At 32.8% G+C, this 23,319-nt stretch overlaps 1 protein-coding gene across 6 annotated transcripts in view; it reads left to right on the top strand.

Annotated features, from left to right (window-relative positions):
• LOC118202431 (citron Rho-interacting kinase-like) overlaps positions 1-23,319 on the top strand; it is a 284,352-nt gene that overhangs the window by 215,006 nt on the left and 46,027 nt on the right. For all 6 annotated transcript variants that reach the window (XM_085818648.1, XM_085818656.1, XM_085818639.1 and 3 more), the window contains 2 exons: positions 14,674-14,919; positions 19,357-19,465. In XM_085818648.1, coding sequence (XP_085674774.1) covers positions 14,674-14,919; positions 19,357-19,465 — 355 coding nt within the window. The remainder of the gene's footprint in view (positions 1-14,673; positions 14,920-19,356; positions 19,466-23,319) is intronic.

Below are 23,319 nucleotides of genomic sequence, written 5' to 3'. Positions count from 1 at the left end.
CAGAAAGGAGGCAATGTGTGATAATCTAGTTGCTATAATTTCATTAGTATTGAAACACATTTGCAGGTCAAACTTTTTAATTATTTCCCACAAAATAATTAATTCTAGGAATCCCTTCATTTTAGGCACATCTACAGGAGTATGTAGACTTTAGATGAAGAAAGATTTTCACTCATTTATTTGTTCATAGAAATTATTAGTTTCTTCATTTATTATGTTCATTAGATTATCAAAAAAACGTGGTGAAAAAATCAGTTTCATCCAAATAACTTTGAATTAAGTTTACTTCTGCATTTCCCCTAAGTTCATAAGGCTTCAATTACTTAACCGATCCAAATTCATGATGGAGTAGTTACTGTTCTGCTGGATTGTGAGGTGAAAGCAAAACAAACTTCCAATTCAGTCTCTGGCAAAATTTCGGTATCAAAATCGCTATACTCATTAAATCTAGAGTCTTCGGTGTCAAAATAGTGATTCATGGGCTCGAATGGACACTTAATAGGCTTTGCAATTCGAATATACTCTTCTTCCATTAAGAACTTTTTCCTCTTATACATCGCACTATTTTTATTTATTTTACAAATGCCAAACATTGGCACATAAGGCATTAATTTATGGGCTCTCCAGTACTTTTTAACAATGTCCTCATACCGAGAAAGGGCAATACAATTTTTAAATGCTCAAAAATCATAGGCTGATTGGAGTCACACAAAATGCAGTTTGAAGAATCCAATTCTGTAGAGGTGGTCTCACAAACAGTCATGTCTGGTCAGACATCTAAATAGAGCTACTGCTGTCTTTTTTGGAAGATTGGGAATGAAAGTTGTCTGTTTCTCCAGAATCCTTCATCTCTTATCCATAGCATGTTGAATCATATCTTGCTAAAGAATTTTCTTAAGAGTCAGGTTAACAAACAATTTAGTTGAATGAAAAGAAAGCGGTTGATTAATGCATTGCATTACCAAAATTCCTTTCTTAGCCAATGTATCAGCTTTTCTGTTTCCCATAATTCCACAGTGAGCTGGAATCCATTGGAAAGAAATACTGTGTGCCATTACCTTAAACAAAGTCCTACAGTCTAAGATTCTTTGGGAACTATATTGATTATTCAGAAGGACTTGAAGCGCACTTTTGGAATCTGACAATATGACTGCCTTTACAAAGGAGTAGCTATAAATCAACAGTTGTGACATTGCACTATTAGTTTAACTCTCTTAACTGGTACAAAAAAAAAAAAAAAAAAAAAAAAAAAAAAAAAAAAACTTATGTTTGCTATTTAAAGAAGATGGAAACTGAATACAAACTGGAGTTCCTAACCACAGCTTCGTTCCTGATCTTCTCATAGGAAAACAAAAACAAATTTGAAGCATTGGAAAGTGTTCAATGTTTATATCAGCTGTCGTCAATCCTTAGAGCTTCACGGACCACTACATATATAATTTTATATTTGGCGGACCACTAATATGAATTCAAAAAAAGGTAAATACATTTATACAATAATAATCAGCAAACTACACATATTTCGTTCACATTGAAAAATTACATGAAAAGTACAAAAGTCTTGCCTTCTTGTACAGAAAGCTTCACATTTCCATATCACTGAAAAGGAACTTCACGAAAAGCAAGAACAAACCGGCAAACGCAAAGCAATATCAATAAACTGATAGTGTTATGCCGCAAATGTTTAATTATTGTAAACAAAATAATCATCGTTTACTCAGCAATAGTGCCATCGATCAACAGTTAGACAAAACAAAAGCGGAAACTTCTAGTGATGCAATTATAAACAGGAATGCAGATGGTTCTTGTAAAAATCCATCAAGTTGCCTATTGACACAGAGAAAAACTGTGTCATTAATGACTACAATAGCATATGTTTGTAATTCAAAAGGAAAGAGGATTCCAGTTCGTGCTATTATTGATAACAGAGGTGTAGTATCTGATTTCGAGAGTATCAGTACTCTTATACCCGAGAACCTCTGTGAACGAGAGTAGAGTAGAATGTAATGTAGCTGCATAAATAGCACATCGCTGCTGTCTTATGAGTTAGTTAGAAATAAATGTTTGTGCCGTGAACTAGTCTGTTTTGTTTGCATCATGCACTTCACTGAACCCACACCGCTAGACACAACAAGTTGGCGATGAGGCTGTGTGAGAAGAAAATCGTTCCCGACTCGGCGCACTCGGTTACATGCGTGACGTAGTGGCAAAACCGAAACTTGGATTTAGGGTATTCCCCAAAAACTGAAAAAGGTAGAAAAGTTATTTGATTTTTATTTTGAAAGGATAAAGAAGTTAATTGAAGAATTAATAAAGCAAAATGAAGCTTTAATGGTCGCATTGCAAGAGAAATCGGGACATAAACAAGACAAAATTTCTGTTTCTTTTGATAAGTTCGATGAAACGGTAGAAAATTTTGATTCGTTCATAGAACGATTTGAGGCTTTTTTGGACATTCAAAATGTTCCAGAGGCAAAACGTGGGAAAGTTCTGATCTCAAGCTTGAATGTGAAATTGTATAATTTGTTGAAAAATTTACTCTGTCCGGATAATCCTTCAGATAAAAATTTTACTGAAATAAAAAAGTTTCTTAAGGATCATTTAAATCCTAAAGCTTTAATAATACCTAGTCGGCACATGTTTATTAATAGAAAACAGCATGAGGGGGAATCAATTAGTAGTTATGTCACAGAATTACGCTTGTTAGTGATTCCTTAGTGAATATAAAGAGGATATGCTGAATACCATGTTAAGGAATGTTTTCGTTAGTGGTCTACGAGATCGTAATATCTTAGATCGATTATTTCAGGAAGATGATATTGATTTAGAGAAAACATTAATCTTGGCAATGGAAAAGGCGGCTAAGGGTACAAATGAGATTATAGGAAATTCCGTAGAACTGAAGGTACTTAAAACCAAGAAATACGAGTCCAAACCGCAGAAACAAAACTTTGTTGCTAAAAGTAATAAGGGTAGAAATGAAACTTGTTCGCGTTGCTTAGAAGCAAATCACAATAAAAACAACTGTAGATTTGCAACAAGTGAATGCCGCTTTTGTAAAAAAATTGGACATATCGAAAAGGCATGTTATTTGTCTAGGAAAAATGAGGTCCCCATCTATGGATTTAACTCCAGAACGCACATGTTAAGAGAGGAAGAGCCGAAAAGACCGCCAATAATTGTTCAAGTTAAAATTGAAAACAAGCCAGTTAGCATGGAACTTGATACTGGGGGAACAGTTTCAGTAATGTCGATAAGTAAATTTAGAAAAATTTCCAATAAAAAGATTCAGCCTACAAATTTAGTTTTTAAAACTTACAGGGGTGATAAGGTGGTACCTTTAGGATATGTTCCTGTTAAAGTTGAATACCAAGGTCAAAAATTGCTTTTAAATCTGTACATTGTAAAGGAAAATTTGGACACAATCTTCAGCCAAGAATGGCTGTATCAAATCAATCTCGATTGGAATTCCATCAAAACATTGAAAACACACAATCTTCGGCCGAGAATGGCTGTATCAAATCAATCTCGATTGGAATTCCATCAAAACATTGAAAACTTCTAGTGAATTGAATTTAAAAAAATTGCTTGAGGAGTATAAGGAAATTTTTGACGGTAAATTAGGTGAAATTAACAATAATGAAGTAAAACTAAATTTGAAATCTGATACTCGGCCAATAATTTGTAGGTCACAACCGGTACCTTTCGCATTAAAAAATAAGAGTTGAATCAGAAATTGATCAGCTTGAGAAAGAAGGTATCATTAAAAGGGTTGAGACTTCAGAATGGGCAACACCAGTTGTGCCAATTGTTAAATCTGATGGTTCCATTAGGCTTTGTGCTGATTATTCTGTAACTCTGAATCCTAATTTGGAAGTGCCACAGCATCCATTACCAAAACTTGAAGAAATATTTTCATGCCTTAATGGAGGTAAAAATTTTTCGAAACTTTATTTCAGTCATGCTTATCTACAAATGAAGGTGCATCCAGAGAGCCAACGGTTATTAACAATAAACACGCATAAGGGGTTGTATATTTGTAAACGCTTAATGTATGGATTAAATGCTGCCCCAGCTATTTGGCAGCGCTATGTTGAGGGATTATTTCAGGGGATCGAAGGAATTAAAATTTTTATGGATGATGCTCGAGTGACAGGGCCGGATGTCTCATTTTAAAAGCATTGGAAATATTTTTCAAAAAATGCAAGGAGCACGGCCTAAAATTAAACTTAACTAAAAGTAAATTTTTTCAAAATGAGATTAAATTTTTAGGGCTTAAAATTGATGCCGATGGATTGCATAAAATGGATGAAAAGATTTCGGCAATTGCTAATGCCCCCACGCCAAAAGGCGTCCAAGACATCAAAAGCTCTTTGGGATTAGTGAATTTTTATGCCAAATTTTGCCCTAATCTGGCAACTTTGGCTCATCCCTTAAATAATTTAACAAAAAAAGATGTTAAATGGAGTTGGTCAAAAAACTGCCAAATCGCATTTGAAAAAATAAAAAAGGAAATTTGTTCAGACACACTTTTAATGCATTACGATCCCACATTACCGTTAATGCTAGCTACTGATGCATCTCCGGTAGGTCTTGGGGCAGTGCTCTTGCATGTTTTGTCTGATGGCCTATAGCATTCGCATCGAGGACACTGACTAACACAGAGCAGAAATACGCCCAAATCAATAAAGAAGCACTGTCAATTGTTTGGGCTGTCAAAAATTTTTATCTATATCTAAAGGGGAGATGCTTTTCTCTGGTGACAGATCATAAACCTTTAGTGTCTATTTTCAAATCGAAAAGAGGACTTCCTATTCTCACAGCCACCCGACTCTTACATTATGCACTGATATTGCAACCATATCAGTTTGATATTGTGTATCGAAATGCCAAGAAACACGGTAATGCTTACTGCCTGTTTCGCCTACCTCTTAAGTCCGAAGATTTAAGCATTAAGGATAATGTTGAAATATTCCAACTTTCCCAAATTGAAACTCTTCCGGTAACAGCTAGGGAGATAGCTCGGGAAACGCGAGCTGATGAAGAATTAAATAGTCCTTATATGAAATGAAAATCTGAAGAAAGTTTGGAAGGTCGAGAAGCAGAGTATACCTCACAAGATGACTGTATAATGAGTGGTCAGAGGGTAGTTGTTCCGAAAAAACTCCAAGTTAAAATTCACAAAGAGGTACACCAAGGACATTTAGGAATCATTAAAATGAAGGCAATCGCCAGATCTTACATCTTTTGGAAGGGAATTGATCATGATATTGAAGAAGTTTCTAGGAACTGTGTCGATTGTGAACTGTGTAAATGGCTAGAAGTGTATACCTTAAAGTCAGCAAATTCCTTTCAGACAATTGAATGTTTGAGAGGCTGTTTTGCAAGATACGGACTGCCTTTAGTAGTGGTGAGTGACAATGGTCCTCAGTTCACATCGGGGGAATTTGAAACTTTTATAGGGAATAATGGAATTAAACACAAAACGTGTGCTCCATTTAAACCGACAAGTAATGGGCAAGCACAGCGGTACGTTTACACCGTTAAACAAGCATTACGTGCAATGCAAGGTTATCCAGGAAATATTAAGCAAAAACTTGCCATATTTCTCATGAATTATAGAAAGGCACCAAACATGACAACCTTGTTAAGTCCAGCAATGTTATTCTTAAAAAGAGAAATTAGAACTCGAATTGATTTAGTTGTTCCGAATCTTAACCGAAGAGTGGAAGAATGCATCCGAAGGAATATATATGATTTCAAAGACAGAAATTCTGAGATCGGAGGAAAGGTTGCCATTTGGGATTATAGATTGCCAAATTCCCGATGGAAAATTGGCAGAGTGACAAATAAGGATGGAGCGCTGCATTATACCATTGACGTTCAAGGAACTGTACTGCGCCGGCACGTCAATCAGATCATATCGGTAGGGAGCGAGGTTCCGTCTGCACTGATAATCTATGAACCTCGTATGGCTGCTACTTCAGATGGAAACGTGAAGCCACAGGCTCCGGATAAGGTCATTGAAGAAAGAAGTGAAGCTGTGCAAACTTCAGCCGGACTTGAAACATTGTCAATTCCAAGGAAAACTGAGCCAGTCATTCCAGTGGATCCTGATAAAGAGTTGCAGCAACCTCAGCCAGGACTTAGACGATCTTCGCGCATCCACAAAGCTCCTCAGAAGTTAAATCTCTAAATAAGTGGGGAGGGATGTAGCATCTGATTTCGAGAGTATCAGTACTCTTATACCCGAGAACCTCTGTGAACGAGAGTAGAGTAGAATATAATGTAACTGCGTAAATAGCGCATGGCTACTGTCTTACGAGTTAGAAATAAATGTTTGTGCCGTGAACTAGTCTGTTTTGTTTGCGTCATGCACTTCACTGAACCCACACCGCTAGACACAACAAGTGGCATATCCATGGATGCCAATTCTCACTTTCAAATGTCACTAGATACACTTGCAAAAATAGCTAAAAAGTCCCTAAATTCAAAAGGAATTTTGCTAAAAGTAGTAGCTAAAATTTAAAAAAAAAAAGTATAATCCATATTCCATAATAGGCGTTGTTATTCGTCTTTTTTTTAAATTGAACCTTCATAAAAATATATATTATGTCCCAATTTTTGTTCGGACCATCAAAAGGTCTTCACGGGCCACCAGTTGCCGACCACTGGTTTATATCACATGAAGCCTGAACTTCACGTCAGCTGGGTTTTGTTTTTATATCATCTACTCGTATATCTAAACAAATCACCAGAATCAGAAAGTACTTCATGAACACAAGCTCAACAATGTGTATGTTCAAATAAGCTAACTATAGTAGACACGAAGTGCCATCAGAGCAATTAAAAAATTTTTGTAAAGAACTTGAATGTGCCTATATGACACACAGGGTTCATATGGCCCTTAAATGTCCTTAGGTTTTTTAGAATCGATTTTTGGTCCTTAAAAGTTCTTAATTTCAGCCAAATCGACAGAAGGTCCTTAATTTTAATCATCTGAAATTTCTGTCTTGTTTTTACAACTGCTGTTTTGAGTGTGAATTATCATTATGGAGGAATATTTTTGACACTTCACTGACATATATGATGATTATCTTTTGAATGGGTTAAAATTTGTTCCTAATTCTAATATAAAGGGTGTAATACTGGAGTTTCTGAGCAAGGAGTCAAACATAAGCATTTCAAAATTATTATTTTTTTTTTCCTAATTAAGAGCATTTAAACAACTTTTTGCTTTTAGGGATGTGAATTCTTTTATTAAACAGCTCTAAATTTAGTGACTTATCAACATTTTGGCAATTTTAAGATTAATTTCTATAGAAAATTTTTAATTCTGAGATCTGGAAATTTTCCGACAATTTTTTTGGAAACATTATAACACTGATAAATTTAACTAAAATAATGGTAATATATTTAAATTACATTAAAATAAAACATTTTTATTTTCTTTTGCTGTCCTATTATAAAATGGCATATTTTCCATTTTGACGACATATTATATAGTATTTTGAATCTGAAAAATAAACAAGGTAATAAATGCTATAAAGCACAGTTTACAAAATAGTTTATAGCAAAAGCAAAATAGCTATATAATAAATTAAAAATTTCTTCCTTTTAATTTTTTCATGATAAGAATTTTTCCCATGTAATTGTGTCAGAATATGTATCAGTTTTCTCTATAAAACTAATTTTACACTTTTCCCACTAATTTTTTTCAAAATATTTCTAGCCCTTTTCTCTTGTAGAATTGGTAGTGCTAATTTTTCTTTAGGATTTTGCAAACTGCAACCTGGAAAGTTAAGAAATATTTGAAGGCAAGATTTACAAACCCCCAATTCTTAGAAGGCTTCAGAAAAAATTGACAGAATGAAAATGTCTTCACACTGTATTAAAACATAATGGATGTATTATACAGAAAGTTTGTTATGAATTTCTTACATTTTGGGGAATTTTTGGAAGGACAATGAAAACATAATGTTTGATTGTTGTACTTCTTATACTAGAAGTTTTTTTTTTTTTTTTTTTTTCCTTAACATGTTTATCTTCCCTTTATTTTCTCAACTTTTTACTAGACACAAGTTTGGAAAATATCAAATATGTTTCTAATCTTTTCACATGGATAGGCATTTATAAGAAAGAATTTTTCTATTAATAAACAAATTGAAAACTGACAATTTAAAAGATTCACCTTGTATGTTTCAATGGACATACACAGGGCTGACACAAGGCATTTTCCCACCTGATGCAATCTCTGTAGATCTTTAATTCTGCTCCCACTGCCTGCCCTAAATTCTAAAAGTTTTGTCATTTCTAAATTTTGTTGCTTGTTGTGTCACTAAATTCTAAAATTTCTGCCTTATCGACCCTGAAACCAGCCCTTTCTATACATCATTTCATATTTATCAGCTTTTTCTTTACATTCTAAATGCATTTGGTTTTTTTGAATAACAGAAATATTTAATCAATTCCAAAAGTTCTAAAGTGCAGAGGGAAAAAATTAAAGAAGAAAACTGAATGCATAAAGAGGAAGAAAATTATTCTTCAATGATATATACAGTTATTATTATGCAAATTAACCAGTTGTTTATAATTTTAGCTTTACTATAAGTTTCCCTTTTCATTCCCTCACCATAATGCAAATCAGATAGTTTTTAAACTGAGGTTTTGGGACTGAAAGGTAGTGTTTTTGCTTTCCACTTGGATGTTGCATTAGTTTCTGCCAGCTCTAATAATTTGTATTTATTCATCTTTGCATTGTGCCAGCTGAGATTAAAATTAAATTATGTAGACTTTGACTACTAGTCTACATTTTTACTTTGAATTTGACTGTTCCTGTTTAATTGCATCACCACAAGCTGTATTTGATTCTGTCAACATAGAAACATGCTGTATGTTCTAAGTTCTTTTCTAAATAAAAGGTAAGGTTTATTTAAACCTTTATATGACTTTGCAGTTACTTTCAGACATAGCGATAATTTGCTTCATGTCTATAAGAGGTTTTAGACTATTTAACTTTTACCAGATCAAGTAAAACCTCGTAATGTACACTGTTAAGAGACCTGCAAATTAGGAGATAAAGCACACAGAAACTAGTGGGAACATTGGTTTGTGTATTGAAACAGATTTATAATTGTTAGGAAAGATGTTTAAAGAGAAGAAAATTGATATAAATTAAGCCAAAATGTCTTGGAAGGCTTCAAATTAAAAAGACGCATAAGTATTTTCTTATGTGTTGTTGCTATAAATGATAAATGTTTTGTATCTTTTAACGTGGGATTACCCTGATACTGTTTAAGAATCAATGTTATGACATTGATTTAAAACTGACAATTTAAAATTACATGCATTTTAAAGTGCGAAATTTATTAGATTGTGGTTTTAATATTGCTTCTTCAACAAATGTTTTTAAAAAATAAATAAAAGTTAATAGTGGTCATGTTAATTGTATAATGATTAAGGGTATTTAACTACCTAATTTAATAATTTGTAACTAACTACTCACCTTTCAAAGTTATCTCTGCATATTAAAGCAAGTTATTGCCTTTCATTAATCCTTACTGTAGTCACAAGATACAGCACAACAATGTAAAAGTTAATGTAAAACTTATTCTTTGCATCTAGTGAGACTTAAAATAATACAAAACTACTTATCACCTCTGGAGCATTAGTGGCTTACCTTAAAATATATTAAATAGGTTACAATCTCAGGAACTAACACTAACTGCACTGCTATAGCACTAACTGCATCAAACAGATGGAGCACAACTAACTTTCAAAACTACATCAGCATAGACTCCAACTACTACGGATTCTCCGTAGTTTCTACGGAAATTCATGAAAAACTACGAGCTACGAAAAGTATGGAAAAAACTACGGATTTTACAGAAACAAGAGCAGGAGAACCAGTACGCAAAACGGAACCAACTAATTCATCCGATGATTGGCTGAATACTCGTGTTATCATATATCACGTGTTGAGTGCGTTCCTAGTTTTGAAGAATTAGCCAATCGTAGATCAGTAACTCCAACCGTTAACGACTTATCAATAGTTCCACCCAATTGTCTGTCTCCCAGGTTCCTCGCTGATGAGTGTTTAGGCTGCATTCGGCTGCATTGTGTAGTTTACGGCGAGAGCTTAGCGTGTGTCTTGTGAACTGTGAATCAGGTGAAAGATTTTTAATCATAATGCTGCCTCGAACGAAGAAGCCAAAATTATCAAAGCAGAAGTTTAAAGATTCATATTCTTCAGAATTTCCATGTATTAATGCGTCCGAAATTTCTGTGAATCACGCACACTGCAGTGTATGCAACAAAGACTTCTCAGTTGCTCATGGCGGAAAAGATGACTGTAAACGGCATGTGTTTTCTCAAAAGCATATAGAGCTTGGCACCGTAAAATCTAAAGAAATAACAAATTTCTTAATAAAAGATGATGAAACAGATCCTATAAAAGCTGAATGCTATTTTGTTCGTTTTTTAATTGAACATAATCTACCGCTTTCTGTTTCAAATCATTCCAAAGAGCTTTTCAAAGCAATGTTTCTGGATTCTGCCATAGCAAAAAAATTTAGCTGCGGTCATACCAAAACTGCTGCTATTATGAAAACGCTTGCAGAAAATACTGTTGCTGATATTATAAAATCAGTGTGCAGTACATCATTTTCTCTAAGTACTGATGGAAGTAATGATAACAATGATAACAAACTGTACCCATTGGTTATAACATACTACAGTAAAGAAAAGGGAGTGATAATTACTTCATTGATTTCTATTTTAGAATGCACGAATAATACAGGAGGAGGTATTTTTAATTGTATAAATGAAAACTTTAAAAACAAAGGTTTAGAATGGAAAAATTGCTTATCATTTTCTTCAGATAATGCTAGTAATATGATTGGAAAGTTTAAAGGTGTAGCATCATTTATCAAAATGCATCAACCAAGTATAATCACCCGAGGTTGTCCGTGCCACCTCTTGCATATAGCTGCAAAAAAAGCTACTGAAAAATTAATTGGCTCAGAAATTGAAATGTTGATAATAGATATATATTTTTACTTGGAGAAAAGTTCGAAACGGAAGCATAGCTTCAAAGTTGCTCAACAAATTTTGGGACAGAATGCAAAATCTCATAAAATTTTGAAATATTGCAGTACGAGATGGTTGTCTCTTTTAGAATCTATAACAAGGATTTTGGAACAGTGGGATGCTGTGATAAATTTTTTTGGAGATAAACCAGATAACAGTGAGAATGAAGGAAAGAGATTGCAAAACATTAAAAAAATTTTACAGTCACCGACCACCAAATTGTACTTGTTATTTTTGAAAAATACTTTGCCTTTGTTTATAACAGTAAATATTAATTTGCAACAACAAGCTCCTTATATACATAAATTGAGAAGAGAACTTTTTGAACTTTTAATGAATTTATTTGTTAGATTCGTAAAACCATCAGTAATTTCTAAAGAAAATGAAGATGTTACTCTAACGTCTATTCCATTTCAGAAGTATAGTAAACAAAAAGAAAATGAAAATTTAGTGATTGGTGCGGAAACAAGACTATATTTAAAAAATGCCAAGTTGAATGAAAGTGAAGTGAAATCATTTTTCAATTCTGTGCGAGCATTTTTTGTAACTGCATGTTCATATATAATTGATAAATTTCCACTGAGTGATCCATTTCTAAAACATGCTGAAGTTGCTGACATCAACTTGACAACTGAAGTCTCATTTTCATCTGTTCTTTACTTGATGAATACTTTTCCATCCATTATTGATGAAAAATGTCTTAATCAAGTAGAAATTGAATTTTCCATGTATCAAGTAGATGATTTGAAAGAAATTGTAGATTTGCGTATTGATATAGCATGGGGAGAAATTGCCAAATTAAAAAATATGAATGGGTGTATTAAATACAAAGTATTGCCTTCTGTAATGCTTGCTGTCTTAATAATACCTCATTCAAATGCAGCTTGCGAAAGAATTTTTTCTATTGTTAAAAAAAATCAGACGGAATTTCGACCAAATTTAGGTCTTAAAACTCTTGAAGCAGTTTTGATTGAAAAAATAAATATGCAGGCAAATGAAGAACTGTGTTATAAAAAAACATTCTCAAAATCAGAACTTAAGCTTGCTAAGCATGCTACATATAAATCTTTGCATTCATAAATTATATGTATTTTGTTTAATACTTATATGTATCATTCTTGGTTATTTAAATTTTATTTCCCTGTAGAAATCATATCCAGAATAAAGATATGATTTATAGCTTCTGATTTTTTCTATGATTAGTAGTGATTTGAAGTGCTTTTTATTAGTGAATGCTTGAGGAGTTAAAAGAAAATTTCTAATTAAATGTGCATATAATTTACAAGGTATATTTTTAATTATTCAGTTTTATATGTATATGGATTTTAAATGTAATAAAATTGATTACAATTAATTATTAATTTAAAATTAATGAATGGTTAATTACAACATACGCTACGCGCACATTTTCAAAGTTGTAAAAATGTCGTTCGCGCGTTGACTACTGACAAGGTTTGCTGAAGGTTGGAGTCTATGCATCAGACTTTCAGGTTTGTTCTGATCCACAGATCTCTCTCTAGGCAAGCAGCAATACTGGCAACAGCCTTCAATTTCGGCAATCTTCTGTTATGAATCATGCTGATTATGATTTTATTTCTCATTCTAATCTATGCCATTTGACATAACATCTACCTGCTATTTACTAAACCTATAGATTAAGTACATGGCAAAATTAGACATAAAAGAAAAAATCAACATATACGGACCATATTTATGAGATAGTGATGTTTATGTTATAAGACAGTTCTCCCACCTTCTCGGCATGCCTTCGTGGTGTGGTGGTCTGCACACTGGATGCGTATTCCATAGGTCCACGGTTTGGTTCCCGGCGAAGGTGTTGCTAATTTTTCATCTTGCTTGCTTCCAAATTACCTAATGTCTCCACAGTGGCGCCCAAACTAAAAGGGTATTGGATGATGCTTCTCCGCACCCAGGATTTGGTGACTGGGTCCCCCCAAAACCCCAGTAACCCTTTAAAAGAGGGGTATATAAGGTATTTCTCCCACCTTTTTGGGATGCCTTCGTGGTATAGTTGTTCAGCTCCATTTCCTGAAAGGTCCATAATATTTTTCATTAATGGTCCTTAAAAGTCCTTAATTTCCATCTGCAGAAATGTGTACGAACCCTGGACACACCCGTTTGGAAGATCAATGCAAGCAGCCATGCACTAGTGCATCACACAGCTGTTAGTGGCATTTGGGACTGATGTATATATGGCACACCCATCTGCAGAGAGTTTTCAGTTCAGCAACATGCTGTTGCAAAGGGGTTAAAAATGGTGGGGAGGAAAAAAAACTTGATTTCTCCAAGGGAGTTAGTCTTCCTTGTACGAAGTAAAAAGGAAGTATTGTAATAGCGAAAAGTTTCAGGCAGCATATTTTTAAAAAAATATCCATTTTGACCGCTATCGAATGCAATTTAACGATGTTTTTGCGTGATATCTGTACGTAAGGACAGAATAAAAGACTCGTTTCCTCCAAAAAAATTATAAAACTGCTTTAAAATTAATTCTGAAGAGAATTTTTCGTGGCGTCTGTACGAACGTACATATCTCGCATAACTCGAAAACGAGTAGCCTCAGAACGTTGAAATTTTGTATATAGCACTGCTATAACATGTAGATGTGCAATTCGTATTTTGGTTGCAATCGGCCGCACCAAATGTATATAAATACTATATTTATTTATATATATATATATATCTCCTTTGTTACTCGGCACAGTGATCTCAGTTCCTTTACTCGTATATGTTTGTAAATTGTACATTTTTTGCTTTAAAAATCATTGAATTATGTTGTTCTTATCTTCCGTCTAAGGTTTTTATGCCTTTCGTAATTCTGGAAGCAATATTTGTACAATTATCAACAATTTAAAAGCTGTCTAAGTGCGGTTAAGTTTTAAATAACATGGCGGACATATTTGTATTATATATAGATTTGTTGCCAATCTGGAGAGACTAAGCTTCGCAACAACAAAAATAATGCCTTCATTTATTATTGCGAATTAAATCATGCTTAATCCTTTCTGGAATTTTTTCGAGGAAATAAGTGTTTAAGATTTACTTCGTAATTTTTAATACAGATATTTTGAGTTTTTATGTATTTTTGTTTTGTCGCGAAAGGAGAACTGAATTAATTAATTGAGAAATACTAAATCGTCTGTGAAAAACTGTTTCTTTTCTGTTTTGTTTGCTTAATTTCTTTCAAACATCGTTCTAGCTTTATTATAGTATTTGAATAGAACATGTGGCAACGATAAGATAATTCTTCAAATGATATAAATTTTGTGCATTCAGAGTGTCGTTATAGTAAACAAATATAGTGAATTTTAAAGAGTGCATTTATTCTATTGTGGTTTATGCGCTGTCGACGAAGTAGATTTAAATCGATCCAATCAATTTAAATGAAATTCAAGAAAAAAATGCGTATAATTTAATATCCCGTACAAGGAAGTCATGTGGTGTACACATCAGATTTTTTTAATTATTATTTTTAATTAATTCATTTTTTATTATTGTTTCAACGTATAAAACTGACTTGTTTAGCTAATTATATAAAAGAAACTCATATTATTAATTTTTATTTAGAAGTAATAAGCAAGGTTGGGATCGAAGATATCTGAAGCTTATTGGGACTGTACTCTATATTTTTGAAAATTCTGAAGAGAAAGATTTAAACAGAGCTTTATCAACTTTAGATTTTGGAAACAACGAAGAAAAAATTGTAGTGACTAGTGCTGTGTCTGCTACGGAATTGACTTATGCTGCAACTTCTGATCTTCCATATGTGTTGAAGGTTGAATATATTCCACGTACCACCTGTTGGCCAGAAAGGTAACTAATTTAGATTTAAAACGAATACTTTAATACTTGTAACTATGCTTACCATAATATTTTTTACCCAAAGTGGGACAGTTTGGGGAAAATACAACAGACAATAAAATCTACTAGGAAAGTACCTATGATTGTATTTTTCAATACAAATAAATTGTAAAAAAAAAAAAAAAAAAAAAAAACAGCTAAAAGAAATTTTTAACAGCTCAATTGAATATATCTTATTATTAAGAAATTAATATTTATTACTACTTTCTTTAAAAATTCTTTTTTATTTTTAATGGCATAAAAAATTCACTGTTAATATTATATCTTTGTAAAGCTTTTACAGTCGATTCAGCCATCCTGCCTCTTTCTTCAGACCATATAATATTCATTATTGAGAATATTCTTCCTGTTACTCAAGACTGGGAAATGAAGTATTTTTTCTTTTAAATGATTGAAAATTTGTATAAATTTTTCTTCACAATTTTTAATTTTTTAAACTTTATAATTAGCTAACCAAAAAAACTTTTACAATTGCTGCTTTTGGGAAAAGACATTTAGAGGCTATATGATGTATGTTAGTGGTCCATGAAATTTGAAATTGCAAATTTAGTGGTCCCAGATCTAGACATTATAAAAAGTACTTAGATCCAGATATGAGGGCATTTCGAAAAGTAAAGATACAATGGTTCTCATTCCTTAAAAAAAAAAGCATTTATTTAGAAAACGTCAGTTACGTCTTATTAACTGGGTTATTTATTATTTTTCGACATAATCACCCCCGTTATCCAAACATTTGTTAAGTCGGTACGCAAGCTTTTGTATCCCACAATCATAAAGGTTGCCGCCTGTTGGAACCCGGCACGCACACAATTTCCTGTACCCTAACTTGACAGTCACAACTTCATACAGAGTTGTCATTGACATTTCCGGTATGATCTGATGCAATTCTTTCAATTTGAGACATCCATTCGCACGAATTGCTTCCTCTGTTCTCTGAAGAAGGGCATCAGAGATCACAGATGGCGGACCTGTTCTTTGTTTGTCATGAACATCGGTCCTACCTTCAGAGAAATGACGACACCGTCTCGTTACATTTTGTCAATTCATAATGTTCCCGTAAACAGAAACAATTTCTTTGTGAATATCCGCTGGTCGCTGACCTTTTGTGTGAAGAAAACGTATGACGGAGCGCACTTCGCATTTGGCGGCATTCTGAATCAGCACAGCCATTTTAAACGCAACCTACTCCAACCAGAATCAATGTTGAAATGCCGAATGACCGCGAGGAGAAAGCTAATGGTTCAAGGTTAACACCTGTGTTGCCAACTTACTCACCAAAACTTTTCTTTTCCTCTGGCGTACGGTGTATCTTTACTTTTCGAAATGCCCTCGTACAATATATATAGACTGGCAACAATGAATGTAACAGAGTTTTTTTTTCCTTATTGCTGAATTGCCATTTTACCTGAGGCTGCAGTATTTTTACTTCTTGTATAATTAGCACTTTTAAAATTTTACCAAACAACTGGGACAAAATCACAAACTGGCCACCAGCACCACACCATGCAGGGTCCACATCGTGAAACTGGGACAGTACTGGTCAAACGAATGTGCCGGGTAAGCTTACTTATAACAGGTCTTTTATCCCTCCCCCCATTTTGCAATGCTAATGTTTGCAAAGTTGATTTTAACTTTTTGTTTATTTATTTATTTTTAAAAGCTATGCATTTTTGGTAATCATATATGCAGAAAGTAAAAGTAGTTTTTTGCTGTGCAAAATCACTGTATTAGTACTTACGCACAGTACAACTATTTATAATGTGGTCCAAATTTTTGGATGACTCGTATTTTTCAGGAACTTTTGTATTGGAGTTATCCTCATTCTTAGTGGACTTTTGTATTGTCTTCTCAGTTTTGCATTATTTTTTATTGTGGCAGTGTTACCAATAAATTTCATTTGACACTAATATCAGAACTTTAGCATTTATTTAATCCATGACACTGATTCTGAACATCTATTAATAAAATTTCTGTTACTTTTATTATATAATGCTTAAAATTATTTTTTTCTGTTCCTGATATGGATTTTGTTCTCATTGTGTTTCCTTTTTCGTGTTTATTTTTGCCCTCTATCTTTCATAGTCTATTTTCATCACTTGAAACTGGCAATTGAGAAATTTCAAAGAGTGAACGTGAACAACATTCACTCTTTGTCGTAGTTAAAATCTGTATTCATAAATACTTTGGGTGATATGTATGGAGTAACTCAGCATTGATATAGATCAACATTGAATGCAATGGCATGTTTGCACATAAAGGCAAGCATAGCAGGATAATATGAAAATATTTTAACATTTAGATATCTTTTTGGTTAATATTAGAAAGGATTTTTAAAATATTAAAGATGAGCTTTGAAGAGTTTTCACTATAAAGTAAAATACAGCATTAGCAAAAGAAGCATGAACTTCTGTTAAGTTAACAAAGGATAATTTGCATGGCTCCAGCTTAGCCAAACTACGATGTGGTTTAACCGCTTAACAGTTTTACCCGTGCATCATAGGCAACTTTTTTTGCAGATCATGTACGGGTATTTCCAAAGTTTTAGTTTTTGAGTATCCCACATTATTTATTCTGGTTTAATTTTCTGTTTCAGATGTTAGCAGACTCTAAGAACAAGTCTTTAGGGTATTTTCTTTTGCTATTGAATTTGTTGTGAAACATCTGCTTTCTGACAGATACATTTTGTTGCATATGCTTAATGTTTCACTTAGTAAAGTTTTCTTACAAGTTAATAAACTTTTATAGACTATACAGAAATGAAATATTAAAGTATTATTAAAGTTTTGAGATGTGTAGTAATTATGAACTATAAAGCAAAATGTTTTATTACTACCTGCATGTGTTCAAAAAGCCGATTTTATTTTATGTAAAATAAATAATTTCTCGTACTTATGTGTATGCAAAAAGCCAGCATTACAGAGATAATTGCAATTTTTAGCTCTGTATTTATTTTTGATAAATGAATGATTTTTCACATCTAATTATTCCAAAAATTTTCTTTCAATTTCTGTAATAAAAAATGTACAATTTTTGATAGTTTTGTAGAATTTCTTGCTATGAGAAGGAAAAAAGCCATTCTGAGAAATGTTCTAACACAGAGAAGTGGACAAGACATTGCTATGTATTGAAATATCTTTATAAGTCCAGCAACTTTTGCTTCTTTTCAACTAAAGCCTTCAACTATCAGTAAAAAGAAAACAAATTAAATCTTCTTTTTCTTCTCATTTTAATGAAACCTTTTCATCAAGCCTTCAACTATCAGTAAAAAGAAAACAAATTAAATCTTCTTTTTCTTCTCAATTTAATGAAACCTTTTCATCATCTTGTCTTGAAGTTGGTTGTGGATGAGTTAGCATGTTTGCTGCTATCTACGAGAATACTCATAGATTGCAAACTGAGTTTACTGCCAGTTATATGCTAACTTGCTATTGGTTGCCTTATCTAAATCACTTAGTGTGAGTATTGCTATAGAAAATGCATATAATGTTTAGGTGCAGATAGGAAAATAAATAATAAAAATGCAGATAGGATCTTGTTCCATGTGAACAGATGCACCATACCTGCTTTGGCAGTGAACATGTTAATAAAAGATAAGTATTTTCTTTCATATTGATTATAACTAGTCTCCTTTATTTTTTTTCATTGGCAAACTGTAAACCTGATTTTTTTTTTTAAAGCATAGCATTAAATCATTTAACTAGCATTTTAAATTATCCTTTGCATATCTGACTTAATAGTGAGGTCAGTTGAGTAATTATTTCTACAATATTGTTGTCAGCTACCAGTTCTCTTTCTGAATGTTCACTTTGGATAAGTAGGGAGAAATTAATAATTTATTATAAAAATTTACTTTACACAGCAGAATAAATATCTTCAAATAGCTTAAGCAGAATATATATATAAAAGGATTCCTTCTCTTAATGCACAAGAAATATAATTGATCGCTAAAATCATTTGCAGAGTAAACTCGCAGTTCAGCTAACGCTAATTCTTGCAGCTGAATAATAAATATCTATGACAACCAGTCTCAATGATCCACATCTCTGGCATTACATGGGCACAGGCTTGATGCAGCACGAACTTCCTGGAAATTTTGGGAAGGACCGGTCACTAAGGGCCGCGAAGAGCATATCTGGAGTTTCACTTTTAAGCTATTTTTATAATTTGAATGTTGTCACACACACACATATATATATATATATATATATATATATATATATATATATATATATATATATAAAAAAAAAATCAATAATTACATATAAGATATAAAAAAGTAACTAGCTGAATGCATAGTATTACAACAATGCAGTAAAAAGTATTTGAGTATTTACATATATAATATTTTTTTATTTTATTTTCAAATTTAAAAAAAAAAAAAAAAATTAGGTGCTTGTATATTATGGCTCTAAACTTCAGTGATAAGCAGATGTGGGTCTCTGTACTGGAAAATTTAGCCGAAAGTAGTCAGACTGAAGTTGATGGTATCCAAAAAAATGTAAGTTCCCTCATTGTTTTCTTAATTGAGTATGAAGTACATTACAAAGTCTGTAATCCTGACTCATCGCAACTTCGACGATTCCGGATTAGGGGTTTTTCTGGATTATAGATTATCAATTTAAATCTGGTAAGATGACATGCAGAAATTATACAATTAAAAATATGAAATCGTAATTTATGAAATAAAGAACAATTATGATCTAAAGAGTATCAAAATTTACAAAAAAAAAAGCTTAATATTTATTTATTTACTTTATTAAACATTTCTTTTAATGTGAGTTGTTTAAGATGCTTCCACAAAAAATTCAAAAAGTTCCTTTTTCTTGTGTCATATATAGTGGACTTTCCAATGCCATACTTCTTGCATAATTTTGAGACGGATATGCCTTTATCCAATTTTTGCAGCAATTCCGCTTTTTGTTTAATGGACATCGAAACATGCTTTCGCTTTGTAGATCCTTTGGCAGCTTCAGAATTGGAAACTGTTTTTGACATAATTAAAAGTTCAAGCTTAATTTTTATAAAACTGTTCTAACAGTCTGCAAAAAATAATAAGCCAGATCCAATTAGAAGATTAAGGAACAGCGCAATCTGCAACATTAACTGAAATGCCTTAGATAATTTTAGCCTAGCTTATACCGTCCATTATACATTAAACGCGCGCATAAAGTTTGTAGCTTTGAGGTCCGGATTATGGACATCCGGATTACAGACTTTGTACTCTATTTGTTACCTAACAAAGTTCTTATGTCAAATAAATGCCATCATCATTGTTGATCAGCTGTTGTTTTTTTGATGATGATGAATTAATGAATTTCTATTTTCTGATTTTCATGCAGCTATGCAACACTGAAATTGAAAAGAGGAAATCTCTTTAGCTACTGACTGCCCATCTTTCATCACATCTTCCAGTTTTCAGTCTTTATTAAGGAAAATAACTTTGGGAAAAAAAGTTTAGCCATAAGTTATACATGTTGATTTAATTTAAATTTTGAAAACTTCATTTTTCAACTGTTTGATTTTCAGTGTAATTTTTCTTATTAAATTATTTTGATTTGCATAGTCATAATCTACTTTGGACATCTGAAAAGCTTTTTATGAAAATTCATACAATAATTAATGAGCTAGTATTTGTATTTAATTTTGTTGTATGTCAATAGATGATAGGTTACTAAGTTAGTGGTCCGGTGCTTTATAGTTGTTTAAACTGACCCTCTTTCCAATAGTATTTTACTAAGTTTATCCAAATAATATTTTGTTCTAGAATCATTTAGGTTATTTTGAAGCAGAAGACATGAAAGATTAACAGTGCCCTTGCAGGAAATCGAACCTGGACTTCTCAAATACACACTGAGTGTGGTGCTACACCAGGGATGCATGCTCGAATGCATACTCGTTACACCATGAAAACATGCTGGAAGGAGGGAAAAAATGCCTTATCGTACATTAATTATTAACTTAGATTTCATCATATTTAAAAGTACTCAAGCTTTCATTTTCTTTTTCGAATTTTCTTGGTATCAAATAGTTTTCCTGTACCGCATTCTGTTGACTATTTCTTCTGCAATTAATGCTGAATGTGTATTTTGCTTGAAGTTCTAATTTAAATTGCCTATAGCTGAAAACTGATCAAACAAAATAGCAAGCATATAGCCCTCATGTGCTTTACATGATCAAATAAACTGAACAAGATAACAATACCTAGAGTTTTGGTAGTATTCCATCTAAAATGTATGCACATGCACCAAACATAGCAGCTTTATACTAAGAACTCCACCAAACATGACTCCAACTCCATGACTAGATATTTTTATACAGAAGTATTTTTAGTGGAAGACTTTGGCAAGGGAATTGGGGTGAATTTTATGATTTGGTAGTTACTAAATGGTAAAGAATTTGCCTTTGAACTTTTTTTTCAAATACTCGTATTGTTGATTTCAATCAGGTAATAAAAATCAATAATTTTTAATCAGAGAAGTGAAATTGTTTAAAATGTTTTAAACAAGTCCTGTTAGCATAATACCTATCTAGTCTGAAGTATAAATCTGAAAATGAGCACACATAGTGCATGATCTAAGTAAATATATTGTAAAAACGCCATCTTCTAAAAAAATCTAATGCAGATCATCAAGTACATAAGTTTTTATGCAATGGATGGGATCATTTTATAATTATAGAAAACCCCTCATTGCATGAAATTAATGGAGATCCTGTATTCTGAACATAAGCTTGTACCTAAAAGAGACATTATTAGATAATATCCCCCCTCTCTACTGGCAGGTACTAGCTGTTATAGGAACTGGCCACTACTAAGGCTGGAAGCGGTGTTCACTTTATTATGGAGGCATCTAATAAGTGGGCCACCATTGCCACCTATGAAAGGACAGACGATTTACAGGATACCTTCTCCAGGATTTGAACCCGAACCTTTCGGTATGGCAATCAGAGTTACTAACCACTTTCCTATCTGGGCGGCATATATATTAATACATTGTAGTCGAGACACATAAAATTACGTTTTTTGCCAACTGTGCATAGAGGGTGGATCACATAGTAATACGTTTTTTGTGGACTGGTGGTAGAACGCGGAAAACGTAGCTAATACAAGTTACTACATGTGTATATGTTTGTTATGACACTTATTTATATATAGTATTATGCAGGTATAAACATTCCCACATTAGATTAGGTATGGAAAGTTAAGGTCATAAATAATAGCGATAAATGAGCAGGGACACGTAACATTCCGTTTTTTGCCATCTGTGCATAGAGGGCGAATTACGTAGTAATACAATTTTTATGGACTGCTGGTAGAACACGGGAAACGTAGCTAATACGAGTTACTACATGTGTGTATGTTTTCTATGCCGCTTAGTTATACATAGTACTACGCAGGTATAAACATTCCCACAACAGATTAGGTATGGGGTGGTAAGGTCATAAATAATAGCAATAAATGAGCTCATCACAACACATTATACCTGCAAATTTACGAATTTTGAGTCATTTTGTTTTTAGTGAATTCGGGTAGAATTTGGTGTTTAGACGTCTCCTTAGGAAGAATGGTATTTTCCACATTGCAAACCTATATTATTTTCAAAAATTGTGAGTTTTTTAGTGATATTTTGTATTTTTTTATAATTATCTTGAAGCAAATTTGCTATCGAACTCTTTCAATAATTGTTTTTATAGTTATTTTTTATATCTAAATACTGAGAAAATGAGATACAGTGACCAGGAAATTTGTGCGGACAATTTGTCAGATTTTTTGTGTGATAGTGATATCGATAGGCAGAGTGAGGAGGAGAGTGACAAAGAAGACGTTACTCCACAACCTTGAAGATTTATCTGTCGAGCTATTCCATCTGAGTCTGAATCAAGTTCTGATGAACATGAAGAATAGTCATCGACTGATAATACACTGATCTTAGAGAAGTTTTTAGGTCCCCCTGGGATAAATGTTGATACTGTTCCCGAATCTACAACTGATGCGTTTAACTTGTTTATTGGAGATGACTTGTTCACATATTTTGTAGAAGAATCAAATAGGTATTATTACCAAAATATAAATAATTTCAAAATAATTAAAAAAGTGTGAAATGGAAGGATATCACGATATCGGAAATGAAGAAATTTTTGGGACTGATTATTTTCATGGAGCAAGTTTGAAAATATAGAAGAGACAAGTACTGGACCACAGATCCTTGCACAGAAATGCCATTCTTTGTCAAAAACAATGTCTAGAGATAGATTCGGCAAATATGGAAGGCTTGGCATTACAACAATAACGAGAATATCAACAATGAATCAGACCGATTGACCAAAGTCAGGCCCATAATTGATTATTTTCTT

Source organism: Stegodyphus dumicola, chromosome 1, assembly GCF_044657685.1.
Source record: "Stegodyphus dumicola isolate Sdum_Otavi_A_Nest chromosome 1, ASM4465768v1".
NCBI classification, from domain to species: domain Eukaryota; kingdom Metazoa; phylum Arthropoda; class Arachnida; order Araneae; family Eresidae; genus Stegodyphus; species Stegodyphus dumicola.
This window is presented reverse-complemented; position numbering and strand designations above follow the sequence as displayed.